Source organism: Drosophila suzukii, assembly GCF_043229965.1.
Source record: "Drosophila suzukii chromosome X unlocalized genomic scaffold, CBGP_Dsuzu_IsoJpt1.0 scf_Xc, whole genome shotgun sequence".
NCBI classification, from domain to species: domain Eukaryota; kingdom Metazoa; phylum Arthropoda; class Insecta; order Diptera; family Drosophilidae; genus Drosophila; species Drosophila suzukii.
Window position 1 is genome coordinate 3814477 of NW_027255894.1, and position 10983 is coordinate 3825459.

General features: G+C 33.1%; 1 protein-coding gene across 1 annotated transcript; it reads right to left on the bottom strand.

The window, feature by feature from the left end:
- Positions 1–599: 599 nt before the first annotated feature.
- LOC139353866 (uncharacterized) lies at positions 600–2314 on the bottom strand. The gene is made up of 2 exons (XM_070998090.1): positions 852–2314; positions 600–796 (listed from the first exon to the last, which is right to left on the bottom strand). Exons 1-2 carry the CDS (start codon positions 2136–2138, stop codon positions 785–787), a joined length of 1299 nt encoding a protein of 432 aa, XP_070854191.1. The 5' UTR covers positions 2139–2314; the 3' UTR covers positions 600–784.
- Between the last annotated feature and the right edge of the window lie 8669 nt (positions 2315–10983).

A 10983-nucleotide genomic window follows, 5' to 3' on the forward strand; every position in this document is an offset into this window, starting at 1 on the left:
CTTAATTTCATTTCGCATCTAACCTCCGGTTCCTTTGGCTTTTCTTTATTTACATAACAACTTTCTACCATCCTAACAAACTGACACCTAACATTATAATTCACCTGATCACCAACTTTATATTCTACACTTTCATCCGTTAAATTTATATTAAATAATTCCTTTTCCACTAGATTTATTTCCGGCTCAATATAATTTTTATTCGTAACTTCTTCTTCATTTCTGATTTTACTAAAAATTTCCTTAATTGTTTCCCTGCTGTCCCTAATTCCATGATTAACATCGCTACAAATTTTATTTTTATCCCTAACATTACTAACAACATCGCTAATTATTTGCTTTTCATCACTAACATCATCGCTAACTATCTGCTTTTCATCACTAACATCATCGCTAACTATCTGTTTTTCATCACTAACATCATCGCTAACTATCTGTTTTTCATCACTAACATCATCGCTAACTATCTGTTTTTCATCACTAACATCAGAAGGATTTTCAATATTCTCAACTGTAACCATTTTCAAAGTGTCAAGGTTTAAATTTAGATTACAAGCATCCATAAAATCTCGTCCCAAGATTACATCATGACTCATAGATTCGTTTGCCACAATAACTAAATTAAAATGTACTTTATTTAAATTTTTCAAAACATAACATAATATTTTTCCATAAGTTTTCAGGTAACTTTTGTTTAAACCATAATACGAACTTAAAACTGGTAATTTCGAAATGTCTTCTGGTACTTTGGATATTTTAATAAATGAAATTGGGCTTCCTGTATCTATGAGGCATTCTGCAATTAACCTGGTATTAGAATCGTTTACAAAATTAATTTCAACATATCTTACATATTTGTTTTCGCCCTCGTTCTTGTTTTTGTTCTTCAAGCATTTCGCCACAAAGTGTCCCATCTCACCGCACGCATAGCACGATCCTTTTTCCCTCTTTGACTTCCTGCACTCGTACGCCCAATGCCCTTTTGCATTGCAATTGAAACAACGAGTCTCTTTGCTGTCCTTGGGATCCGTTGATGTCGTCGGCCTGCCAACTCCATATAGCTTTGGCAAGCTTACATCCGCAAACGCTCTCTTTATGTGCCCAACATCCACAAAGCATTGAATATGCGCCTGATTGCGTAGCCCTTGATTGGGGATACCTTCGATGATGCAGCTCAACATTTCATCTGCATCAATATTAAGGCCCTGAGCAAGCATTATCTTGTCGTCGACATAACTCCCGAAAGTTTCGCTTTGCTTCCATTTGCGCCCTTCGAACTTGCGCCGTATCTCCAACTTCGATGATTTTTCTCCAAACATTGAGATCAGCTCTGCCATTAGGTCATCCAACGGTAGCAACACGCGGTCTGAATCTGCGTGCAGCCACTCATAAGCTTTGCCCTTTATTTTGCTTAGCATTAGCATCTTTACGAATTTTCCTCTTATTCCATAAATGGTCGCGATATTTTGCACCTGAGTAGTCCATTTGCGGGCACACGACTCGCCAGAAAACTCACTCAATACCTGTGTTGCCATGCCCAACGAGACGTCGATGCTCTCGCTAAAATTTTCCACCACCGCTTTACGTTCGCTGCTTTTTGCGTTTCTAGAATTTTCTCCAGCCTGGTTGTGCATGCCGTCTTCTGCGTAATTGTCGTTCCTTCCACCGTCTTCGTTTTGTTCGCCGCCTTTTTCGTTGCTCCGTTTGCCTCTAATTCTGAGCATGCTGCCAGCCACTTCGTCATTCGCTGCACCATCTTCGCCGTTAGTTTCGCCGTCTTCTTCGATGTAATTCTCAATGCCGCCGTCACTTTTGTCGCCGTCTTCTTTGTCGTAGCTCTGGATGCCGCCGTCTTTGCCGTTACTTTTATCTCCGTCTTTGCCGTTACTTCCGTCGCCGCCTTCTTTCTGGAAAATTCCGCCGCCGTCTTCGAAAATTTCGTCGCTGCTGTCATTGCCCTTACTTTTGTCGCCATCTTTATCATCTTTTTGTTTCGCCATTTCACCAACTTTTCCACGAACTTCCTTTGGTACTTTATTTAACCGCAAGATCAATTCCTTTTTCGTTCCGGTTGTTGATAGCTTCAACACACTCAACCACCTTTTTAATTGTTCGATCGAAGCATTATTTAATTCCATTTTGATTTTCTTTTGTCTTTACTTTAATTAATTGGCTCGTGATCGGCCCACTTCTGATTTTGTAGGGGTATAACGTATTCCCCTGAAGTTAAACACCAACGCAGATATATACTTTTAGTCTTTTCTTTTATTTGATAATTTGGTATGTTCCGGATCACGGTCGGCGTTCAACTGCCCTCGCTCTCAGCTCACGATCCGCATCAACCCCCGATTTATTGAGAGAGTGTGAGAGCGATGAGATTGAGAGAGAGAGTTAGAGAACAGTGAGCGGCATCGTACAACAACAACAACTTATTCTTAGAACTAACATGAATGATCTAGAAGGAATACAATAACATACACATACATACATACTACGACGTAGCAATCCTGCTACAAATGGGCCTTCTTTACATATTTAAAAGCCCATAACTTAGTCAAATGAACTCGGATTTCGATATAGCATACCTTTATGGGCTTGTGGAATGATTATAATGTTATCTGAATTAAAATACATATCTTTAAAGGTAGCAAAAAAAATGACCGTTTTTATGTATTTATTCTAATTTTGCGAAGGTTAACTGAAATTGGCCTTAATTCCATCTTTAAAAGGCCATAACGTTGTCAAATGAACTCGGATTTTGATATGCCATACCTTTATGGGCTTGGGGAATGACTATGTTGTTATCTGCATTAAAATATGTAACTTTAAATGTAGTAAAAAATATGACGGTTTTTATGTCATTGATTTTAATTTTGCGAAGGTTTACTGAAATGGGCCTTCTTTCCATCTTTAAAAGCCAATAACTTGGTCAAATGAACTCGGATTTCGATATGGCATACCTTTATAGGCTTGTGGAATGATTATGTTGTTATCTGCATTAAAATATTTAACTTTAAATGTAGTAAAAAATATGACCGTTTTTATGTCATTGATTTTAATTTTGCGAAGGCTTACTGAAATGGCCCTTATTTCCATCTTTAAAAGCCTATAACTTGGTCAAATGAAGTCGGATATTGATATGGCATACCTCTATGGGCTTGTGGAATGATTACGTTGTTATCTGCATTAAAATATGTAACTTTAAATGTAGTAAAAAATATGACGGTTTTTATGTCATTGATTTTAATTTTGCGAAGGTTTACTGAAATGGGCCTTCTTTCCATCTTTAAAAGCCAATAACTTGGTCAAATGAACTCGGATTTCGATATGGCATACCTTTAGGGGCTTGTGGATAGATTTTGTTGTTATCTGCTTTAAAATATTTAACTTTAAAGGTAGTAAAATATATGACGGTTTTTATGTCATTGATTTTAATTTTGCGAAGGTTTACTGAAATGGGCCTTCATTCCGTCTTTAAAAGCCAATAACTTAGTCAAATGAACTCGGATTTCGATATGGCATACCTTTAGGGGCTTGTGGAATGATAATGTTGTTATCTGCATTTAAATATTTAACTTTAAGGGTAGTAAGAAATATGACGGTTTTTATGTCATTGATTTTAATTTTGCGAAGGTTTACTGAAATGTGCCTTCTTTCCATCTTTAAAAGCCCATAACTTGGTCAAATGAACTCGGATTTCGATATGTCATACCTTTATAGGCTTGTGGATTGATTTTGTTGTTATCTGCATTAAAATATTTAACTTTAAAGGTAGTAAAAAATATGACGGTTTTTATGTCATTGACTTTAATTTTGGGACGGTTTACTGAAATGGGCCTTCTTTCCATCTTTTAAGCCCATAACTTGGTCAAATGAACTCGTATTTCGATATAGTATACGTTTATTGGCTTGTGGAATGATTATGTTGTTATCTGCATTAAAATATACAACTTTAAAGGTAGTAAAAATATATGACCGTTTTTATGTCATTGATTTTAATTTTGAGAAGGTTTACTGAAATGGGCCTTCTTTCCATCTTCAAAAGCACATAAATTGTTCAAATGAACTCGAATTTCGATATAATATACGTTTATGGGCTTGTGGAATGATTATGTTGTTATATTTAACTTTAAAGGTAGTAAAAAATATGACCGTTTTTATGTCATTGATTTTAATTTTGCGAAGGTTTACTGAAATGGGCCTTCTTTCCATCTTTAAAAGGGAATAACTTGGTCAAATGAACTCGTATTTCGATATAGTATAGGTTTATTGGCTTGTGGAATGATTATGTTGTTATCTGCATTAAAATATACAACTTTAAAGGTAGTAAAAATATATGACCGTTTTTATGTCATTGATTTTAATTTTGAGAAGGTTTACTGAAATGGGCCTTCTTTCCATCTTCAAAAGCCCATAAATTGGTCAAATGAACTCGGATTTCGATATGGCATACCTTTATAGGCTTGTGGAATGATTATGTTGTTATCTGCATTAAAATATTTAAATTTAAAGGTAGTACAAAATATGACCGTTTTTATGTCATTGATTTTAATTTTGCGAAGGTTTACTGAAATGGGCCTTCTTTCCATTTTTAAAAGCCAATAACTTGGTCAAATGAACTTTTATTTCGATATGGTATACGTTTATGGGCTTGTGGAATGATTATGTTGTTATCTGCATTAAAATATATAACTTTAAATGTAGTAAAAAATATGACCGTTTTTATGTCATTGATTTTTATTCTGCGAAGGTTTACTGAAATGGGCCTTTTTTCCATCTTAAAAGCCCATAACCTGGTCAAAAGGACTCGGATTTCGATACGGCATACCTCTATGGGCTTGTGGAATGATTATGTTGTTATCTGCATTTAAATATATAACTTTAAAGGTAGTAAAATATATGACCGTTTTTATGTCATTGATTTTAATTTTTCGAAGATTTACTTAAATGGGCCTTCTTTACATCTTTAAAGGCCCATAGCTTGGTCAAATGAACTCGGATTTCGATATGGCATACTCTTATAGGCTAGAGGAATGATTTTGTTGTTATCTGCATTAAAATATTAAACTTTAAAGGTATTAAAAAATATGACCGTTTTTATGTCATTGATTTTAATTTTGCGAAGGTTTACTGAAATGGGTCTTCTTTACATATTTAAAAGCCCATAACTTAGTCAAATGAACTCGGATTTCGATATGACATACCTTTATGGGCTTGTGGAATGATTATGTTGTTATCTGAATTAAAATATATATCTTTAAAGGTAGCAAAAAAAATGACCGTTTTTATGTATTTATTCTAATTTTGCGAAGGTTAACTGAAATTGGCCTTAATTCCATCTTTAAAAGGCCATAACGTTGTCAAATGAACTCGGATTTTGATATGGCATACCTTTAGGGGCTTGGGGAATGACTATGTTGTTATTTGCATTAAAATATGTAACTTTAGATGTAGTAAAAAATATGACCGTTTTTATGTCATTCATTTTAATTTTGCGAAGGCTTACTGAAATGGCCCTTATTTCCATCTTTAAAAGCCTATAACTTGGTCAAATGAAGTCGGATATTGATATGGCATACCTCTATGGGCTTGTGGAATGATTATGTTGTTATCTGCATTAAAATATGTAACTTTAAATGTAGTAAAAAATATGACGGTTTTTATGTCATTGATTTTAATTTTGCGAAGGTTTACTGAAATGGGCCTTCATTCCGTCTTTAAAAGCCCATAATTTGGTTAAAATGAATCGGATTTCGATATGGCACACCTCTATGGGCTTGAGGAATGATTATGTTGTTATCTGCATTAAAATATATAACTTTAAATGTAGTAAAAAATATGACCGTTTTTATGTCATTGATTTTAATTTTGCGAAGGCTTACTGAAATGGCCCTTATTTCCATCTTTAAAAGCCTATAACTTGGTCAAATGAAGTCGGATATTGATATGGCATACCTCTATGGGCTTGTGGAATGATTACGTTGTTATCTGCATTAAAATATGTAACTTTAAATGTAGTAAAAAATATGACGGTTTTTATGTCATTGATTTTAATTTTGCGAAGGTTTACTGAAATGGGCCTTCTTTCCATCTTTAAAAGCCAATAACTTGGTCAAATGAACTCGGATTTCGATATGGCATACCTTTAGGGGCTTGTGGATAGATTTTGTTGTTATCTGCTTTAAAATATTTAACTTTAAAGGTAGTAAAATATATGACGGTTTTTATGTCATTGACTTTAATTTTGCGAAGGTTTACTGAAATGGGCCTTCATTCCGTCTTTAAAAGCCAATAACTTAGTCAAATGAACTCGGATTTCGATATGGCATACCTTTAGGGGCTTGTGGAATGATAATGTTGTTATCTGCATTTAAATATTTAACTTTAAGGGTAGTAAGAAATATGACGGTTTTTATGTCATTGATTTTAATTTTGGGAAGGTTTACTGAAATGTGCCTTCTTTCCATCTTTAAAAGCCCATAACTTGGTCAAATGAACTCGGATTTCGATATTGCATACCTTTATAGGCTTGTGGATTGATTTTGTTGTTATCTGCATTAAAATATTTAACTTTAAAGGTATTAAAAAAATATGACCGTTTTTTGTCATTGATTTTAATTTTAAGAAGGTTTACTGAAATGGGCCTTCTTTCCACCTTCAAAAGCCCATAACTTGGTCAAATGAACTCGGATTTCGATATGGCATACCTTTATAGGCTTGTGGAATGATTATGTTGTTATCTGCATTAAAATATTTAACTTTAAAGGTAGTAAAAAATATGACCGTTTTTATGTCATTGATTTTAATTTTGCGAAGGTTTACTGAAATGGGCCTTCTTTCCGTCTTTAAAAGCCAATAACTTGGTCAAGTGAACTCGTATTTCGATATGGTATACGTTTATGGGCTTGTGGAATGATTATGTTGTTATCTGCATTAAAATATATAATTTCAAAGGTAGTAAAGAATATGACCGTTTTTATGTCATTGATTTTAATTTTGCAAAGGTTTACTGAAATGGGCCTCCTTTCCATCTTTAAAAGCCCAAAATTTGGTCAAAATGAATCGGATTTCGATATGGCACACCTCTATGGGCTTGAGGAATGATTATATTGTTATCTGCATTAAAATATATAACTTTAAATGTAGTAAAAAATATGACCGTTTTTATGTCATTGATTTTTATTCTGCGAAGGTTTACTGAAATGGGCCTTTTTTCCATCTTTAAAAGCCCATAACCTGGTCAAAAGGACTCGGATTTCGATACGGCATACCTCTATGGGCTCGTGGAATGATTATGTTGTTATCTGCATTTAAATATATAACTTTAAAGGTAGTAAAATATATGACCGTTTTTATGTCATTGATTTTAATTTTTCGAAGATTTACTTAAATGGGCCTTCTTTACATCTTTAAAAGCCCATAACTTGGTCAAATGAACTCGGATTTCGATATGGCATACTCTTATAGGCTAGAGGAATGATTTTGTTGTTATCTGCATTAAAATATTAAACTTTAAAGGTATTAAAAAATGTGACCGTTTTTATGTCATTGATTTTAATTTTGCGAAGGTTTACTGAAATGGGCCTTCTTTACATATTTAAAAGCCCATAACTTAGTCAAATGAACTCGGATTTCGATATAGCATACCTTTATGGGCTTGTGGAATGATTATGTTGTTATCTGAATTAAAATACATATCTTTAAAGGTAGCAAAAAAAATGACCGTTTTTATGTATTTATTCTAATTTTGCGAAGGTTAACTGAAATTGGCCTTAATTCCATCTTTAAAAGGCCATAACGTTGTCAAATGAACTCGGATTTTGATATGCCATACCTTTATGGGCTTGGGGAATGACTATGTTGTTATTTGCATTAAAATATGTAACTTTAAATGTAGTAAAAAATATGACGGTTTTTATGTCATTGATTTTAATTTTGCGAAGGTTTACTGAAATGGGCCTTCTTTCCATCTTTAAAAGCCAATAACTTGGTCAAATGAACTCGGATTTCGATATGGCATACCTTTATAGGCTTGTGGAATGATTATGTTGTTATCTGCATTAAAATATTTAACTTTAAATGTAGTAAAAAATATGACCGTTTTTATGTCATTGATTTTAATTTTGCGAAGGCTTACTGAAATGGCCCTTATTTCCATCTTTAAAAGCCTATAACTTGGTCAAATGAAGTCGGATATTGATATGGCATACCTCTATGGGCTTGTGGAATGATTACGTTGTTATCTGCATTAAAATATGTAACTTTAAATGTAGTAAAAAATATGACGGTTTTTATGTCATTGATTTTAATTTTGCGAAGGTTTACTGAAATGGGCCTTCTTTCCATCTTTAAAAGCCAATAACTTGGTCAAATGAACTCGGATTTCGATATGGCATACCTTTAGGGGCTTGTGGATAGATTTTGTTGTTATCTGCTTTAAAATATTTAACTTTAAAGGTAGTAAAATATATGACGGTTTTTATGTCATTGATTTTAATTTTGCGAAGGTTTACTGAAATGGGCCTTCATTCCGTCTTTAAAAGCCAATAACTTAGTCAAATGAACTCGGATTTCGATATGGCATACCTTTAGGGGCTTGTGGAATGATAATGTTGTTATCTGCATTTAAATATTTAACTTTAAGGGTAGTAAGAAATATGACGGTTTTTATGTCATTGATTTTAATTTTGCGAAGGTTTACTGAAATGTGCCTTCTTTCCATCTTTAAAAGCCCATAACTTGGTCAAATGAACTCGGATTTCGATATGTCATACCTTTATAGGCTTGTGGAATGATTATGTTGTTATCTGCATTAAAATATATAACTTTAAAGGTAGTAAAAAATATGACCGTTTTTATGTCATTGATTTTAATTTTGCGAAGGTTTACTGAAAGGGCCTTCATTCGGTCTTTAAAAGCCAATAACTTGGTCAAATGAACTCGGATTTCGATATGGCATACCTTTAGGGGCTTGTAGATTGATTTTGTTGTTATCTGCATTAAAATATTTAACTTTAAAGGTAGTAAAAAATATGACGGTTTTTATGTCATTGACTTTAATTTTGGGACGGTTTACTGAAATGGGCCTTCTTTCCATCTTTTAAGCCCATAACTTGGTCAAATGAACTCGTATTTCGATATAGTATACGTTTATTGGCTTGTGGAATGATTATGTTGTTATCTGCATTAAAATATACAACTTTAAAGGTAGTAAAAATATATGACCGTTTTTATGTCATTGATTTTAATTTTGAGAAGGTTTACTGAAATGGGCCTTCTTTCCATCTTCAAAAGCACATAAATTGTTCAAATGAACTCGAATTTCGATATAATATACGTTTATGGGCTTGTGGAATGATTATGTTGTTATATTTAACTTTAAAGGTAGTAAAAAATATGACCGTTTTTATGTCATTGATTTTAATTTTGCGAAGGTTTACTGAAATGGGCCTTCTTTCCATCTTTAAAAGGGAATAACTTGGTCAAATGAACTCGTATTTCGATATAGTATAGGTTTATTGGCTTGTGGAATGATTATGTTGTTATCTGCATTAAAATATACAACTTTAAAGGTAGTAAAAATATATGACCGTTTTTATGTCATTGATTTTAATTTTGAGAAGGTTTACTGAAATGGGCCTTCTTTCCATCTTCAAAAGCCCATAAATTGGTCAAATGAACTCGGATTTCGATATGGCATACCTTTATAGGCTTGTGGAATGATTATGTTGTTATCTGCATTAAAATATTTAAATTTAAAGGTAGTACAAAATATGACCGTTTTTATGTCATTGATTTTAATTTTGCGAAGGTTTACTGAAATGGGCCTTCTTTCCATTTTTAAAAGCCAATAACTTGGTCAAATGAACTTTTATTTCGATATGGTATACGTTTATGGGCTTGTGGAATGATTATGTTGTTATCTGCATTAAAATATATAACTTTAAATGTAGTAAAAAATATGACCGTTTTTATGTCATTGATTTTTATTCTGCGAAGGTTTACTGAAATGGGCCTTTTTTCCATCTTAAAAGCACATAACCTGGTCAAAAGGACTCGGATTTCGATACGGCATACCTCTATGGGCTTGTGGAATGATTATGTTGTTATCTGCATTTAAATATATAACTTTAAAGGTAGTAAAATATATGACCGTTTTTATGTCATTGATTTTAATTTTTCGAAGATTTACTTAAATGGGCCTTCTTTACATCTTTAAAGGCCCATAGCTTGGTCAAATGAACTCGGATTTCGATATGGCATACTCTTATAGGCTAGAGGAATGATTTTGTTGTTATCTGCATTAAAATATTAAACTTTAAAGGTATTAAAAAATATGACCGTTTTTATGTCATTGATTTTAATTTTGCGAAGGTTTACTGAAATGGGTCTTCTTTACATATTTAAAAGCCCATAACTTAGTCAAATGAACTCGGATTTCGATATGGCATACCTTTATGGGCTTGTGGAATGATTATGTTGTTATCTGAATTAAAATATATATCTTTAAAGGTAGCAAAAAAAATGACCGTTTTTATGTATTTATTCTAATTTTGCGAAGGTTAAATGAAATTGGCCTTAATTCCATCTTTAAAAGGCCATAACGTTGTCAAATGAACTCGGATTTTGATATGGCATACCTTTAGGGGCTTGGGGAATGACTATGTTGTTATTTGCATTAAAATATGTAACTTTAGATGTAGTAAAAAATATGACCGTTTTTATGTCATTGATTTTAATTTTGCGAAGGCTTACTGAAATGGCCCTTATTTCCATCTTTAAAAGCCTATAACTTGGTCAAATGAAGTCGGATATTGATATGGCATACCTCTATGGGCTTGTGGAATGATTACGTTGTTATCTGCATTAAAATATGTAACTTTAAATGTAGTAAAAAATATGACGGTTTTTATGTCATTGATTTTAATTTTGCGAAGGTTTACTGAAATGGGCCTTCATTCCGTCTTTAAAAGCCCATATCTT